This window comes from Mustela nivalis (assembly GCF_964662115.1).
Source record: "Mustela nivalis genome assembly, chromosome: 16".
Taxonomy (NCBI): domain Eukaryota; kingdom Metazoa; phylum Chordata; class Mammalia; order Carnivora; family Mustelidae; genus Mustela; species Mustela nivalis.
The window spans coordinates 66,625,332-66,642,215 of record NC_139035.1 but is presented as its reverse complement, the minus strand read 5'-3'; the positions used below and the strand labels follow the sequence as shown (position 1 = coordinate 66,642,215).

The 16,884-nt window shown below is 63.9% G+C and overlaps 1 protein-coding gene across 14 annotated transcripts in view; it reads right to left on the bottom strand.

The window, feature by feature from the left end:
* ARHGEF11 (Rho guanine nucleotide exchange factor 11) overlaps nucleotides 1-16,884 on the bottom strand; it is a 74,462-nt gene that overhangs the window by 13,717 nt on the left and 43,861 nt on the right. For 3 of the 14 annotated variants that reach the window (XM_082703246.1, XM_082703250.1, XM_082703244.1), the window contains 15 exons: nucleotides 16,160-16,231; nucleotides 11,834-11,956; nucleotides 10,306-10,351; nucleotides 9,718-9,794; nucleotides 9,121-9,258; nucleotides 7,050-7,124; nucleotides 6,747-6,848; nucleotides 5,786-5,884; nucleotides 4,795-4,837; nucleotides 3,749-3,845; nucleotides 3,510-3,632; nucleotides 1,999-2,022; nucleotides 1,711-1,855; nucleotides 1,348-1,444; nucleotides 667-696 (listed from right to left, as the gene is read on the bottom strand). In XM_082703246.1, coding sequence (XP_082559372.1) covers nucleotides 667-696; nucleotides 1,348-1,444; nucleotides 1,711-1,855; nucleotides 1,999-2,022; nucleotides 3,510-3,632; nucleotides 3,749-3,845; nucleotides 4,795-4,837; nucleotides 5,786-5,884; nucleotides 6,747-6,848; nucleotides 7,050-7,124; nucleotides 9,121-9,258; nucleotides 9,718-9,794; nucleotides 10,306-10,351; nucleotides 11,834-11,956; nucleotides 16,160-16,231 — 1,291 coding nt within the window. Of the gene's footprint in view, nucleotides 1-666; nucleotides 697-1,347; nucleotides 1,448-1,710; nucleotides 1,856-1,998; nucleotides 2,023-3,509; nucleotides 3,633-3,748; nucleotides 3,846-4,794; nucleotides 4,838-5,785; nucleotides 5,885-6,746; nucleotides 6,849-7,049; nucleotides 7,125-9,120; nucleotides 9,259-9,717; nucleotides 9,795-10,305; nucleotides 10,352-11,833; nucleotides 11,957-16,159; nucleotides 16,232-16,884 lie in introns of all 14 variants that reach the window. The other 11 variants (XM_082703245.1, XM_082703249.1, XM_082703238.1 and 8 more) reach the window with 5 other exon arrangements.

Below are 16,884 nucleotides of genomic sequence, written 5' to 3'. Positions count from 1 at the left end.
TGCATCCCACGGCTCTCTCCATAGAGACCCACCGCAGAGCCAGAGGATCCCCTGTCGTGACGGTGCTCGTGCGGGGGCCGGGGAGGGGGCGAGTCCACAGCACCTGGGCTCCCCCCGCCTGGAGGCACTCCGCCTCTCGGGATTGATGGGAGGATGTGATTTTTCCGTGCGCGGGGGCTTAGCCACGCGAGGCTCCCGTGCAGGGTGGGACGTTCCCTGCACTTACACGGCGCCGTCCACCACATTCAGAGTCAGGGTCAGGGAGGGGCCGGAGGGGTTGAAGGAGAGGTGCGGACAGACAGTAAAAGCCCCAGAGAACCGTTGGAGACCTGCTGTCTACTGAAGAAAGCCCGCACACCCCTCCAGAATGAGGAATTTTGTCATTTCAAGGGAAACAAAAATCCGAGGAGACTGCGTGGGATGTGGCGTCCCACGTGCACACAGAGCCCCGGCGGGAGGGAGCCCGATCCCCGAGACGGGAGGGGCCGGAGAGCAGCGCCCGGCGCGGGCCGCGCCACAGGGCCGCTGGGGCAGCAGGGACGGACAAACAGAGGAAAGGGACGGACGGAGGAGGAGGGGCCCACAGAGAGAGAAGGAGACACAGACTTGAGAGATGGAAACTCGAAGCTAAAGCAAAGAAAAACCCACAGAAAATGGTCCTTTTACCTTCCACAGGGGACAAGGGAATATGAAATGCTAAAAAAAAAAACAAACAGAAACAAAAGTAAACCATGAAAAGTCAAACCAATGCTTCAAGACTCAAAACAAAACTTACATTGAGCTGGAAAGTGAAAAGGTAGTGGGGCAAACCTCTGGTCTCATCCAGAAGAGACCCCCCAACCCCAAGAGCCATTTCCGAAAAGGCTGCTGGCCCACCCCAGGGCCCTTCCCAGACTCCGGAGACTACCGGTGGCGGCTGAAGATGCTGCCCGGGGGCCGGCGGCAAGTTCCGGAGCCATGACAGCGCCGGGAGCCCGCGAATGGCCCACCGAGTTCCGGGCGCGCAGTGGCATCGGGGGGGCCTCTTGGCCCCAAACCTGCCCCATCTGCCTAGCTCTGCTGCATGGTCACTTGGACGTCCCCTCGAGGGCCCCCATGTGCCGCCCGCACGACGCCGGGGCCTGGACAAAGCCGACTGGAGAAGGTGGATGGGGGCGGGGGTGTTCCTCCGCGGCCATACGGGCTCTGAGTTTCTAGACTCAGGCCCAGGGACCAGCATGGCCTTCTGGTCCCTGTCCCTGGAAAAGCCTGCATGCACCGGCAAGGGGAGACTGAGCAGCAGGGACAGCAAGTGGCGTGTGGGCCCGTGGCTGCACCCTGCCCAGGCCGCCGACCCCCTAGACTCACTGCTCTGTGACGAGCTTTTAGGCTTCCCGATGTACTTGAGGATAGGGTTTCGCCTCTTGTCCTCCAAGGCGTCCTTGTCTTTTTTGGAATTGCTGCTCTGCTGAGACAAGAGACACCTAGTTTGGAGAAGGTCCAAATCCCCAGACATGGCCTTTGGCCCAAGGTGCGCCCCGAACTGGGAAGCAGACTCCCACAGGTTCCTGAGCTGGCGTGGTACTGAGCTCCTCTGTGGGTCCTCACGGACACTCACGTGAGGGCAGTGGGATCAAGGGCAGGGATGGGGTGGGGGACTTTCCCAGCATGTCCCCTCCCTGCCCCCGCAAAGAACCGTATCAGAAGATACTTTCTAGATAGCTCTGTCACCTTCTTGGTCTTTGGGAAGAAGGGCAGCCACTTGTCCTTGTCGGGAGCTGCCTGGGCCTTTTCAGCCGCACTGGAAGGCCGTGCCTCTCGGAGACGGAGCCCGGCATGGCTCATGTAGGCATTGAGGGCGAAGTCCATGGGGGCGCTGCGACGGTGGGGGGGGGGGGTGCAGGCAGAGTGCTTGTACTGTCCCTGCCACCCAGGCGGTGGTCCCAGAACAGCAGCGGCCTGGACCCCACGCCCCGCTGTGACCCCCGAGGCCAGGGGCCCCCATAACATCACACTTACCTCCTGTCCTCCTCGTACTTGGACCTGGAATCAAAGAAAGGACAGGTGACTCGCACCGCGGGACACAGCTGTGTCCATCTGCAGCCGTGTCCACCGCGCGGACATGGAAGATGGGGGCCGTGGGGGACAGAGGCTGGGCCTCGACTCTTGGGCTCTGCTCAGAGCTGGCGTGGGGCCCAGGCAGGGACAGCTCTCCCTCCCCTGGGGGCCTCCGCACAGCCCCAGCAAGTATTCTGGAGAAAGGGGCTCTGCCGCGCCCACTGAAGGAAGACAGAAGGTCGTACTCTGAGACCGGATCTAAGGGAACCCGTTGACCAGGCAAATGGTACCGGCAACAAACACTGGAGGGTCTGCTAGGGGCCAGGTGCTGCCTGACACGTGTGAACTCGACACACGTTAATGCACAGGATTCTCGGAAGGGCACGTGAGCCAGCAGCAGGTCTCTGGGATCAAGACCAAGGCTTCCCTGCTTGGCCTCATCACAAGCAGGGCGCTCACGCACCGGCGACACTGATTGCGTACAGGCTGGTGCCGCGCTCACCCCTGGGCGGACTCTGGCCATCAGACCGCTAGGGCAGTGGGCCCGGGAGGTCCGAGGTGTGGCTGAAGGCTCAGCGGCTGCTCCTTCCGGCCCCAGACGTCAGCCCAGACCTTCTCCACGAGCCCCAGCCATGCCGTTCTCCGCAGCCCCCAGACGCCAAGCGCCCCCCCCCCCCCGCCCCGCTTCCCTCTGCCTGGGATGCTCTGCTCCCAGGTGCCGTGAGGAGGAGCGGCCCACGTCCCACAGGTGCCCCGTGCTGCTCTCCGGGTGTGGCTTGCCCTGACCCTATTTGAAATGGCCTCGCGCTAGTTCCAGACCCCTTCCTCGGAGCTGCTGCCTCCCTCTCCTTGTTCCGAACGCGCTACAGAACGTGCGCGTCAAATGTGGCCTCCTCCTGCTACCACGTCCGCGTCACGGGAACTGCTCTTTTGCCCATGAACACATCCCAGGAGCCCGGAAGAGACCCCATCAATCTCACTGCTCCGAACGGCCTCGGGAACAAACTACGAAGACCTCCTTGTCCCCCTTTTGTCAGTGTGTAGCTGAGACTGAGGTCACGCAGGCCTGAGCCTGACGTGTGCCCACAAAGTCACGTGGGGGACGATGTCGAGATGGGCCGGAGAGGCACGGCCGCTGTGCTGCGAGCTCCTTCCTCGCGCTAGGCCGGTCACCCGTCCTCCAGCTCATCTGCCTCCTGAAGGCAGCCCCCCTGCAGACCCGCGGCGTGGGCCTCCCACTGGGGTCCACGGAACGCGCGGGCAGGAGGAGGCTTGCAAGGCAGCAGACGGCTCCCATGGGCAGCCCCAGGCCCCGCACCCGCCGCCAAGTGCCACCACCCTCGCCTGAGAAAGGCAGCGGGAGAGCCAGTGGGGAAGGAGCGTGGCGTAGACGTGCAGGGGAGACGCTGGGGCACAGACCCACAAATGCTCGCGTGTGTTCGTGCAGGGGTGGGCACGGAGAGCGCACTCACAGAATGTCCGCCAGGGCGGCCAGTTGCTTCTCGGCCACTTGGCGTTCTCGGACAGGGTCCCCGTCCAGGCCCAGCAGGTCGTTCTCCCCGTAGAGACTGCCTAGCCCCAGGGTGCGCTTCGCCCTGAGTCAGAGAGAGACACGGACACAGATGCCGACAGAGAGCCAGCAGGGGTGAGCGCGCGCACACAGGGCGCGGGGACAGCGGGCGCCGTGGCGGAGGGAGCGGCGGGCCGGCACCTGTAACCCTGTATCTGCTCCTGGATCTCGGGCATGGCTGCCTCCTGAGCTTCACGAAGCGCGATGCGGGCGTCCTCGCTGGCGCGCAGACGCAAGTCTGGTGGGAACCAGGGAGGACAGAAACGGGGCTTCAGAAGAGGGGCCCGCACCTGGGGAGCCCCCAGTAGCCCAGCTTTCCGCCCTCCTGTGAGCCAAGGGAGGCAGAGGCCTGGATCCAGCCGGTTACTCCTGAATCTAGGACTGGAGCCCTGACATCCGGGTCCCAAGGTGAGGACACGACCCCTGGGTGCTCCAAACCACAAGACATGGAAGGACCTTAGAGCCCTGCCTGCCGTCAGACGTGCCCCAGGGGCTGCCCGGCCAGTGCACGAGCCTGAGGAGGCAAGGCCCTCGCGGGACCTGGGCTGAGTGTCCTGTCCCTGTGGCAGCATCACAAGGGCAAGGGCCAGTCCCTGCCCAGCTCCGTTCACCCTCGACCGTGGGAAACCTATTGTCTAGAAAGCTCCCTGGGACCCCCTCCTTGGGCTGCTGCCCTCTAGGCCACCTTCCCTTAGCTCTTCTACTCACGAGCTGAGTGTGAGAAGGGAGCGGAGCGACCACCTGTCCGGCCAGGTCCTCTCTGGGCCGCTGCTCTCAGCATCAGTGAGGAACTTACAGAACCAAAAATGCTGACCTTGAGGTGGGCTGGAGGAAGCCCCGGTTTCTGGACTTTGTAGAACTCCCCAAGGGATTCTGATGCTCGACCAGGCTTAGGAACCCCTCAAGTCCCCCTCCCCTTGGTACAGATGACCCCGCTGCGTCCAGGCGGATGGAGGGCAGAACTGAGCGCGTGTTTGAGGGGTCATGTCTTCCCTCCCTGGGACGAGCTCCCCAGGCAGGGCCTGTCCCCTGGTGCTTGTCCTCCAGCTACCGCAAGGTGCTCTGGAGGAACGGCCCCCACCTCCCCTTCCTAGAGGAGGGCTGCCCAAGGATGGGCTCTGCGCGCTCTGTGCTCTGGAGCCCCCCAGGACCCAGGACGACACTAAGGGGCCCATGAGCTGACTTACCAATTTCAGCCTGTAACGCCTCTGGGACTTTGACTCTCAGCGGCTGCAAGAGGGGATAGTAGGGGTGAGTGGTGAGACCCCCAGCCCAGGGCACACGGGAGACGTCACCCCGAGGCAAGGAGACCCTCCTACCCTCCTCCTCTCCTTCCCTGACACCCGCCGCGCGTCCCCCTTACTCCCCTGGGAGCCTGCACGCGAGGCTAGGGCGTTTGAGAAATGGAACCTGAAGCCACAGGGCCAGCTGGCCACCTTCGGGGCCGGCCCCGTGGGTCCGCCAGTTCCCTCCTGTTGCCGACTGAGCAGCAACAGGGAAACCTCGCTGGGCCCTCTCGTCTGCTCCTCCCATGGCCGAGCGCCCAGCGGAGCATGGAGCGCGGGGACCTGGCCGCGGGGACAGGCTGGCGGCTGCCACCCTCCTCCAGACCCACGCAAGGGGATGGGCCCGCGAGTCCTGAACACAGCTCCCTCCCCAATCTCATTAATCCTGCAAGCTCACACTGGAACTGGAAGACTGAAGTCACTGGTCAGACTAGGCCCATGGTGCCGTGTGGGGCACGGGGGAGGGGGCACCATCGTGGCCCTGTCCGCTTACATGGCGCTCCTCTGCCCATACCCTGGGCTTCTTCCTTGCAAACCCTGCTTTGGGCAGTATCCCCAAGGGCTCTGTCAGAACCTCTGTCATGGCTCACTGACCTCGACTGCCATTGCGGGGGTGGGGTGGGGGGGTGTCTCTGTGTCTTTGCTGCTCTGTCCACTGATGGGCAGGCAAGGAGGGTTGGGGGGAAGCAGCTGTGGCCCAGGGGACAGGCGATGTGACTCGACTGTGCACACAGGAATGAAGGGGCCAGGAAGGAGCTCAGGGTTGAGAGCAGACCCGACTTCTCTTCAAGAACCTGTCTCCACCCAGCCTGAAAATGTGGCTTCATTTTCCCTCTGCTCCTGAGTGGCCCCAAGAGTCCAGTAAAATTAACTCAATCCGTGACTACCTTACCGCATTTTTCTCTAGAAAAATGTTCCAGATGTCTTTTCCTAAGGTTCGAGAATCCTTGGGGTGTGTCTGCTGATAAACTTCTGCGCACAGGTAAAAAAGCTAGGAGTGGAGAGAAAACGGGTTGGAGCAGCGGTTCCCCACGGCCGGACTCTGGAGCGGGATTCCAGCCCCAGGGGAGGGCGGGCAGGGCCTGGAGACTTCTGTGACCCTTCCCAGGAGAGGTGCTGGGATGCCGGGCGGGCGCAGGCTCGTGACGCGGCTGAGAAGGGAAGATGCGTCAGACAGGCCCAGTGAGCAACCTACAGCTCAACGTGGCTACATGGAGGCTGAGAAGTCCTGGCTTCGTGTTCAAACCTTCTGGCAAGTCCACGCCAGCCCCGGCCCACAGCCTCCAGCACGGGACTCTGCCCCCCCCCCCCCCCCACTCCTGAGGGTCCGTGGTTTGCTTCTGTCATGCGGCCGGTGTCCGGTGCCCAGGGCACACCTGCGGGGCCCGTCACGTTGACCCAGGCTCCCGCGGCTGTCAGCCCCGCAGGAAGTCAGCGGTCCGGGGCTTGCGAGGGACACAGGTCTTCCTCTCTCGTCCGTCCTTCTCCGAGCACGGAGCAGCATGAGAAAAGCTGCTGAGGCTGCTGGCCCTGAGCCCTGGTCCCAGGCGCCCTGTCCCGTGTGCCGTCGTCACCTGTGTCCCCTCGCCCACGTGAACACTGCGGATCTGCCGTCCCCGGTGTTGCCCGGGAGGGACCGTGTCCTCCGACCAGACTGAGAACGGGGGTGGGGGTCCCGCCTCGCTCCTCCCGCACCGCCCCAGGCTACAGGAAGCCCTCCGGACTTGCACCTTCTGGGCCCAGTGACTGTCCCTGAGCAACCTGCTGCAGCCCGCGGATCCGACCCCTCTCGAGGGCGGAGGTGGGAGGGAGGGCGCCCACAGGCCCCGGTCCGGAGGCTGCTCCCGACTCACCAGCGGACTGGGGTCAGCCTGAGAGAAGATGTAGCGCAGGAAAACGGCCAGGTGAGCGGGCCGAGCCTTCAGCTTCTCCAGGTCCTGGAAGACGCTGTCGCTCTGCAACGCAGGAGCACGGGGGCGGCTGGACGCGGGGCACAGCAGCTGGGCCTCCCGCAGCTGGGCCCCCATGGCCCCCGCCGCCCCCAGCCGACAAGCGGCGGGGCCCCCCCTGCCCCCCCCACGGCCGCGGCGGCTCTCTGTGCCTCCAGCAACGGCAGCTGGCGGGACCATGACGAAAGGAGACCAGGAAACCGTTACCTCGTTGTTGAAATAACCCGGGTCATAATCTTCCTCTGGGCCAATAATTAAAGGCTTCGGGCTCTGGTCTGTGCCCTGGGGAGAGAAGCCAGTGGCAGGGAGCAGAGGTTAGGGGACGGGAGTCAACAGTGCGGCACTGGCGAGGAACGCGGCACGGTCTGGCGAACGTGGCATCTCCCCACCTCCCCAAAATCTCAGAGGACAGGACGACAATTTCCACTTGCAGAAGTCAAGAGCTTCCGGGCAGGGCTGCCAGGGCACGTGTGCGTGGGCACGGGAAGCAAGAGCGGGGGTGCTCTTCCTGTTTGTGAAAGCCCCGGGGGGCAGTGCCAGCTCCGGCGATGGTGGGCTAAGGCTCCGCTGTCCCCTCGGCAGCCACACCTGCGCCTACCACAGCCCACACCCGTGCCTGCAGCCACCGGCCGCTCTGTCACACGACAGCTCCCCACCCCTGCCTCCTGGAGCAGAAGGGCGCAGAGCTGACCTCTGCCCCCCTGCGGCCTGCCCGAGGCGATGACGGGTCTCAAATCCAGGTTTCTCAGTGTGACTTGCTTCTCTGCACCAATTTTACTAAAACTGAGCCCTAACTGGTGAGCCGATGTTAGGAACGAGGAGAGAGTTCATCCAGCGCAGGCCTTCCGGATGGTTCCTTGGCCTCGCAGAGGCCCCTCCCAGCCGTGCTCTCCACTCATCGCAACCTTCCTCGTTTCCACGGGCTCCCCAGGTCACTGAAATCCACCCTCTCCCTGGCCGCAGACGCCTCCCGCCCTCCACTCCAGCGGCCTCCCCTGATGGCGCCTCCCGGGTGTCCCTCACTCATCCTGCTCTCCTGGACGTTTGTGGACCTGACGCTCAGCACGGGAGTCAGAGAACCTGAGGCCCAGAAGGTAGGTCAGTGACCAGAGCCTGGCACCCGCGGACACAGGAGGGAGCGAGGCCCAGAGACACCGAATGAGAGGCAGCCTGCGTTCCGGCCTCCTCTCGGCATCTGTGGCACCGTGGGGTCCGGGATCCCCAGGGCACGCTGGATGGCCACCTGGGGCTCTCCCTGGCTCTCGGGTGACGCCTGAAAACACCAGGTTTTTGTGTGTTGTGGAGAGAGGGGAGGGTATTTTAAAAGTCTTTACAAATACGCAGTTTTTCTGATTATGAAGGCAGAAGATGCTCATTATTAAAAAAAAAAAAATCAGATGTTATCCAGGTACACGAGCGAACACAGGAGTTCCCGATGGTTCCATGTGCTGCTGCGGCGCGCGATGGTCCCCCCAGCCCGCCCTCACCCGCACAGAGTACGATTCGGAGACGGGGGCCGTTCTGTAGCCGCTCCTGTCGTTCAAAGAGAACAACTCCCACGGTTTTCCGGGAAAGGGAGAAAGGGCTCCGTGCCAGGGTCCCCACACCGGCTCCTGTCAGCCGCCCAAGGGAGCCCCCACTCCAGAGAAGCACGAGCCCGGGGCATGACCCCACAGTGCCCCGGTGAGGACAGGGGGTGGGTGGATGCTGGGAAATGCTGTTACACAAAACCAAGAGGTCCTGCCATGCTGCTCCCATGCAGGGACCCAGCTTCTGCCTCCAAAACGTCAGAGAAGCCCCACAACAGCTCGGAGTCCCTGCACTGAGCCCACGACGCTCCTCCTGCTGCCCCCCTGCACCCAGTCTACCCCTGCAGGCAGTAGCGGCCACACCAGGTTTTCAGGGCCATGGGGGCACAGAGAAGTGCCCCCGGCGGGCAGACGTGCCTGGGGCAGGTCCCCAGGTAGCTGACGTCTGTTAGGCTCCTACGTTAGCGTGCTGAACAGTAAGACCTGGTGTAAGACCGAGCATTTCCCTAAAGAAGGACGTGCACGGGAGTATCCCAGAGACACAGAACAAGGCTCTGTGCATTTCATACAGACGCCACCTGCTCTTCCCTGTCCTGCCCTCCCCGCGTCCTCACACGCAGCCGCTCACTCTCGTTCTCTAGGCAAAGTCTCCCTTCAAGGGGGTTTAGCTGGAGTATTCCTGGCCGGACCCCGGGTCAGCTGGCTCTGGAGGCGGGACAGAGAGCCACAAGGGGCTCGGGACCCCTCACCTGGTCGCTGGCGCCAGGCACTGGCGTGTCCGAGGCCTGCCGCCGGCGGTGCTGGGCCAGCCGGTCCATGACCACAGGGGAGGTGCGGGGACTGTCCAGCCCAGGGTCCGACAGTGCCAAGTTCCGACTCAATAGCGCCTGGAGGAACAGAAAGCCCATCCAGAAGGTCCCCCTTGGCTGGTCTGGAGACGCCCCTGTCCGGAGCCTTCGGTCACAGGGCGCCCGGCTCGGCGCCCACGATGGCGCTCTGTGGCAGACCCCGAGGCTCCTCCCACTCGGCTGGCTCCGGGCACGCGTCCAAGATGGCATGGCCACAGCCGGGAAGGACCCACGCGTGCAGCCGTGGCTGCGGCTGCTTCCTCACGCCCAGAGGCTCGCCACTGTACGTGCGCCTCTCCCTGCCCGACTCCTCACAGAACAGACGCCAAGTCTGACGGTCCTGCACGCAGGGCGCGTTTGAAACCCCTTCTGCACGCAGAGCAGAGTGGCTAAAAGTCCAGGAGCTGGGAGCGTGGCTGAGGCACAGACGTGGTGGGTCGGAGGCCACGGCATAACCCGCCACAGTTTGAGACGGGGCTGGTGCCCACGGGGACTCACCTCATTGAGGGACGGGAAGCGTTCTGTCCCCAAGTCCAGACCACTGTCCCCCTCCTGGGAATCCAGGGAGAGTTGCCCTGGGGAGGAAAGAGCGTACATGGGAGGTGGTGCCGTGGCCTGGGGGCCTGCGTGGGCTCAGGAAGGCGAAGCGGACACCTTCCCTCCTTTCCCGGTTTCCCTCAGGTCAGACGCTCCACACCCCACTTCCGGCTCCCTGTGGGCCAGTGCCCGGTCCTATCACCTCCTGGAGCGAGCGTCCACGGCTCTGTCACCACAAGACTCGCCCTCAACCCACCACATTCCTCTCTGGCTCGACTCGCCTCCTATCACGGGAGCGGCTCCCAGGCTCCCGAGCACCAGGCTCGTGGGCAAGCTGGGGTCTAGACCCCCATCAGCCCAGGAGCACCCTGGCATGCACCCTCAGTGGGAAGCTCCCGCCCCCGCGGCCCCCGTCCCTGTGCGCGAACGCCGCCTTCTCTCCCTCTCCTCCTGCCCGGAGCGCCAGGCCACAGCCAGTCCTTCCGGGGTCGGCCCGCTGGGGCGGGGAGCAGGGAGACCTGGGCCGGAGAGCCGGGGTGAGGACCTCACCTTCTGATGCTCTCTGGCTGGCGTCACCACATGGGAGGGGCGCGTCCTGCAAAAGGAAGGGCAGAGCATGGGCACAATTTGTGAGCCTCTCCGGGACTCGGGCCTTCCTGTGGGGTGTCCCCCCGCCCCTCGGTCTCAGCACCCGCGGCAAGCAGCGGCCCTTCCTGCTCTGTCGCCGCAGCAACGCCGGGGCCGGGAGCTGCTGCGTCCCTGGCAGAGTGTGAGGAGGGCACGGGCCCTAACGTGCAGACGGGGCTACGCCCTCACCGGAAGCTTTCGGGCTCACGGACGTGCTGCCCCGACCCCTCAGCACCCACTGCCTTGGTCAGCGGGACCTGGGGGAGCATCCCAGCAAGGACCCGAGGAGCTCCAGTGCAGGGCTGCGTAGAGGTGGGCCGGCCTGAAGGACCGAACCGCGGTGACGGTGCGCCACGCTCGCGAAGCATGCTTCTCTGGGCCTCACTTAGGCTGCTGGCAACACTGCCGCCCGTGTGACCAGGGAGCAAATGGGAGCCCAGACCGTGTGTGACTTGCCCACCCAAGGCGCGTAGCAGAAGGACCGACACTGGGATTGGAGCTCAGCCCTGCAGGCCTCGGCCGGATGTACTGGCCGCTCCAGCCCGGGGAGCCCGCGAGCACAGCTGCAGGGCAGACGCACACGGCCCGTGACGGGGGCTCGCTTTGACTCTGACCATCAGCGCCCCCACAGGCCCTGCTGGGCTCTCTAGCTCACAGACGAGGACACCGGGGCTCCCGGGGTCAAGCAGCTGGCCTGAGGGGCCGAGAGCTGGTGAGCTCAGAACCCGAGCGCCTATCGGCCACGTGACATGGACGTGCCCTTCAGGAAACAGAGCAGCTTGAATTTGACCAGCCTGTGGCTCCCAGACAGTCTGGTCTGGGTGTTCTCGAAAACAAAGGAGGTGACCCTCAAATCCTTCACTGGCTTTGCAAATACTGCTCTTGGAGACCTTCGTTTCCGGAGAGTTCCTTCTTAATCAGCCCGCAGGACTCAGGCCTGACGGAGACGGTGCAGGATGAGAGGCATGGATCCCGGATTGGCGCGGGTCATGGCATCTCCTCCCTGGGGCTTCCCTACAGACGTGGCTGCATGGTGGGCTGACATGGGGGGCCCTGCGGTATGGGAAGAGACCCACCGTCTGCGGTGCACGTGGCCCGAGAGGCTGCCATGGGTGCGCTGGGTAAAACCAGTGTGGGAACGGCCACACTCCCGCGAGGGAGTGGACAAGGAGACTCAAGCCAGTGGTCCAGCCGAGCTCACAGGTACTTCTTTGCACCGCGATGGCAGGCTCCTGGAGGGCGACAAATGGTCCCCCGCCCGCCGGGTGGCTCCCCACCCCATGCCTCCAAAGCAAGAATCGCTGCCCCTTGTCTCTGTAAGGCACTAACTGCCCACTGGTCGGTCCAGGCTCCGGCACGACTCAGGAGGCCTCTGCCCAGGCTGACCTCCCAGCTCTGCCTGTGGCTCCCCGCATGGCGCCCCTCCCTGGGGCCCGGCCGTGGCACTCACCACGCCGCCGCTGCCCACCTCCTGCTGGATCTTCAGCTGCAACTGCGTGACGCGCCTCCGGGCCCCTTCGATCTGCTCTTCCAGGGGGCTGGCGGGGTTCCGGCTGTACACCTCACAGATGCGCTGGGGACGGCGAGGACGACAGGGGAAGGTACGAGGTGGTTAGTGGGGAGCGCGACCCCGGGGGGGGACAGCGGGCTGTGACCCCCGAACCGAGAGAGGACACGGCGTGCTCTGCCTGCAGAGATGCGTATGAGCTCATGGTCGCTCGGGAGGAGAGAAAGGAGCAGAGGCGACGGGAAACGCCACAGAGGCCAACCGGAGCGAGGTGACAGCACACAAGGGCCGTCCCCTCTAAACCACCGCTTGAGGCTGGGCGTATGCCTCACGCTAACAAGGTCTGCCTGGGCTCCGGTTCGGGCACCAGATGCTCAGTGTCCGTACGCAACAATCGGCACGGAGCTCCCGCGCAGCCGAGTCCCAGGTGCCCCGTCTGGCCACAGGTGCAGCCGGGAGCCACTCGGACGCTCTTCTGGCATACCTGGTACGCATGGAGAGCACACGGAGCCTCAGCCTTGACGTCGGGGAGGCCTCCCTCTAAACCCTGTCCTCCATGCTCACTAGCTGTGTCAACCTGCGAAGCTTTCCCACATCCTCCTGGGTAATGCGGGGATGATGGTTCTTGCCCACCGGACGGCAGTGAGGCCTGGATGAGCCCTGGCCTGTGACGCCTTCCCCGAGCGCAGGCGCTGTGGCACTGCAGAAGGAGGCGCTCGCAAGGCCGGCCCATCACGCAAGCGCATAAAGCCGTGAGCTCAGCCGGCGCTGCTGCCCCACGGCGCTCCAGGCCCGAGGCCCCCAGCCCTGCTAGGCGCCGTCCCCCAGCGGGCCTCCCGGCTGCACTGCCGACATCTGCGGCCTCTCCGGCCCCACACAGCAGCTCTGCCTCCTGCCGTGGGGGCTCTCCGGGGACCCTGTCTGCACCCTCAGTCCCCTACCCCACGGTTCCTTCCCTCGCTCCGCAGGAACGCTCCTCTCGGTTCTTTTTCTTTCTTTTTTAATTTTTTAAAAAATTTATTTGACAGACAGAGATCACAAGTAGGCAGAGAGACAGGCAGAGAGAGAGAAGGAAGCAGGCTCCCCGCTGAGCAGAGAGCCCAATGCGGGGCTCGATCCCAGGACCCTGAGATCATGACCTGAGCTGAAGGCAGAGGCTTAACCCACTGAGCCACCCAGGCGCCCCTCCTTTCTGTTCTTAAAACGAAAACCCGCCACCACCACGAGGCCCTTCCCTCGACTCTGATAATCTTTAAGCCGCTGCCTTGGCCCTTTCTCCCTCCTTCCACAGACACGTCCCCAGACAAGGCTCGACCCTTGGGGCCCAAGGTGTGAGGCCTGCATACGGTCTCCCTCCTCGGAAGCCGTCCCGGTGGCCCGCACCCTCCCTCACAGCCTGTCCGCAGCCTCGGTGGGTCCCTGTGCCCCGAAATTCGCGTGGGCCTGTGCTGCTGACAGGAAACACAGGCAGAGACGCTACTCAGTCCCACAGGCAGAAGGACCAACAGCATAACAGCCGACGTACCAGGGAGGCGGCGGCGGGCGCGGTGCGCCGCAGAAGCCCACTTCCGAAATCCCGCGGCACGCGCTCTCCTTCTCCCTGCACGGGCCCCCGCGGGACCCCACTCAGTCCCCAGTTCCGACGACCACCTTCACGCCGAGGACCCCGAACCTGTCTCACCCGCCCTCTCCGTCGAGGCTCAGCCCCCTCACCTCCACGTGGCTGTGGATGGTCATTTTCTCACCGTCCCCTGAGCACGCAGAGCTGACCTTCCCGTCTCCCCCAAACCCTGCTCTGCTGCCTCCCTTCACCGCCAGCACCGCTGCCGTCCCGGCGCCCAGACTCGGTTCTCCTGCTCTTTCTGCCCTGCTACCTGCCCCCGCAGGCCGTGTGTTCAGCCACGTGACCTCGACGATGTCCCCCGTGGCCCCGCGTCTCCCGTGCCGACTCCTACCCCTCCGGCTCGGTCTCCTGTAGCGGCCGCAGGATGTCTCCGGGGAACACTGGTTTGGGGATGGGACCAGTCCCTGCTCAAAGTCCTCCGACCCGTCCCATGGTCTTCAGAATGAACTCCAAGCTCAGGAGGGGTTCAAGGCCCAACACACCTTCCAGAGAGGAACGGGCAGAACCCAAACTCAAGCACCACCTTGGGAAGTCGTCCGCGACGGCCGTGGATCCATCCTCCTCTGGGGCTTCTGTGCACCAGCACCTCAGAAACGGCGGACGCGGAATTCACTAGGCACGTGTGAGCGTACAGCTGAGGGGCCTGCGCACACAGGCAGGGTTCATGACGACAGCCCCACCACGCAGCTCTGGAACAGGGCAGGGTAGCGTCCCGGACACCTCCTCCCCCGCCACCCCTGCAACCACTGATCTACTTGGCGTCCTCATGGACGTATGTGTTCTGGACTTCCCCTTAAATGGGCTCACATGACCCATCATCCTCTGCACCTGGCTCCCCCGAGCCTCATGTGTTCTTGGTACTTCCTGCCCAGGGCGGGGCGGGAGGGTGAGTCCGTCCCGCAGTCCGGACAGACCACCCTGGGCTGCTGCAGGTCGTGTGGCGTCCTCTCTGGGGCTACGCGGTCACGAACGCTGTCGTGAACGTCCGCGGACAGGTGCGCGTCTGGCCGTGTTCCCAGTTCTCCGGGGTCAGACCCGGGAGTGGGGCTAACGGAGCGTCTCTGCGCGTCACTGCGCTGACTGTTCTCAGGAGCCACTGAACCGTGTCCATGGCGGCCGTGTGACTCCGCGTTCTCCCCGGCAATGGTGGGGATCCATCAGGGTAATGGGCACACGGAGGGTGCGTACACCAGCATTTCCCCAACTTCTCCCCTCCCCACTCACTGGCGCTGCCTTGGCTCCGGCCATCCGGGCGGGTATGCAGTGCGGTGGTGACCAGCACTGACCTGACGACCAGTCGCGGCGAGCTCACCAGGCGTCCGTGCACGTCTCTGCTGTGCGGCCCACTGGCTCACGCGTCGTCTTATTACGTTTACGGAGTCCCTAACGTGTCTGGCGCCAGACCCCGATCGGACAGATGAGCTGCAAGTATTTCCTCCCATCTGGGGGATGGTCTTTTCACTTTTTTGATTGTGTCCTTTGATGCACAAAGACTTTTAATTTGGACGAAGTACAAATTGTTTACTTTTCGGTTGCGTCTACTTTTGCTGTCACGTGTAGGCAAACGTGGCCTGATCCAAGCTCATGAAGATTTCCACCTGTGTTTTCTTCGGAGCGTTCTGTGGTTTTCGAGAACAGTTTCAGTCCTTACATCTGTCCTTGAGAGATCTGGGATAAGATTCAGCTCACACTGTGAAGTACGGACCACGTTCGTCCTCGGCACGTGGACAGCCGGCTGGTCCGGCACCACTGCTGGAAGACGGTTTTCTCCACCACATGGTCTGGACGCCTTTGTTAAAACCCAGCCGACCCTCTACGTGTGCTTTGACTTCTGGACTCTGAGCTGTCCCGCGGACCGACAGGTCTGCCCGATTGTCCACACTGCTCGATAAGACACTGCGATGCACTTTGTCTGCATTTCCATCCAGCCACAGATACCCCACTGGTTCGCACACCCCAGAAGGAAAGCCCCCTCCCCCCCAGCAGCAGCTCAGTCCTGCCAAGCATGGGAGCGTGGTTCCACACGTCCGTGCCCTTGGCCTGTGCTATGCACTCACCGGTGCACCCTCCCCATCTGCCTGCAGAAGGCCCACCCAAGGCCCCGCTAAGAGACAGCTCTCCCCTGAAGTCCCCGTGTGCCCCTGTGGTGCAGGGACTGCTGCCTGCTTCGTCCCCTCCCTGACTCTTACTGTGCTGGGAGGTTTCTCTGCCCCCTCAGAGCCGTGCCGAGGGCAGGACTGTGTAATCTCTCCACATGTGTGCACCACCCGACCTAGAACAATGCTTTAAATGCAGCTTCCAAAACAGGGATGAATGGAAATGAGGGCCCCGCACCCCACCCCCACCCCCAGCAACGGGGTGCCGCTGCCAGCAGCCTGCCCACCCGGCCTGCCCACCCCGCCTCCCTGAGACCTCCCTCGGCTCACTGTCTTCTCCCCACCGTCTCCTGCTGGCACTGGGCTGCGCGTCCACGTCGACCCGTGACCCAGGACCTCCGGTCCCTATTTACTGCCTCATCCGAGTTCTGCTGTGATGCGTCCCACGGTCACAGCTGTCAGCGGGCCTCAGGTTTTGAATGCTGGGGTTTGGCGGTGACGGGGCCCCGAGGGCCAGGCCGCGGCCGGCCGCCCTCGGCAGGGCCTCACCTGTAATTCTCTCTCCTCCTGCCTCAGCATACTGCGAAGGATCTGGGCGGCGTGTTTTTGGAATTCGGGATCCTGGAAACAGAAAGGACCGGTGAGCGGTGAGGGAGGGGCACCGCGCGGCTGTTCTCCCGTCTGCCTGTTCTCAGGCTGAAAAACCCAGAGAGGCTGTTGGGGTTGCCTGCACGTCTGAGTGACCCTCAGCCACTCACCCGACTTCAGGCACCTCCCGAATTCCCACAGGCCTTGGCGGCAACCACCCCGGCACCGAACCGCTCCAAGGCTGCCTGCCCCTGCTCGCTTGCTCTTCTGTCCGACCACAGACCCCGGCCCTGTTCCTCACTGCACCTCGTCTCTCCGCTGCCCCGGCCCGGGTCTGCCCCTGCTGCTGCCCACGCGTGCCCGATCCCCTCCCCTTCTCTCCCTTTCCTCCCTCAAGCAGCCTTTCCCCTAAGGCTCTGTGTGTCCCATACTCTGTGACAAGGGCTGGTCGTAATCTTTAACAGTCACCTCTGTCCATGCCTGGAGGGGTGCACTCTCCCTGCTGGTGGGCAGCACCCCCAAGGGCCTCCTTAGGGTCCCCTCTGTTTAGGAAGCACAGTGCCCTCCGCTGTCCGGGGAGACAGGACGCATTCACATGGAAGGTGGACACGAAAGGCGGAGTGGCCCCTCCACGCGGCCAGCCCTCCCCCTGTCCTGCCGACGCTCTTCGCGCGTCTCCGGCCCGC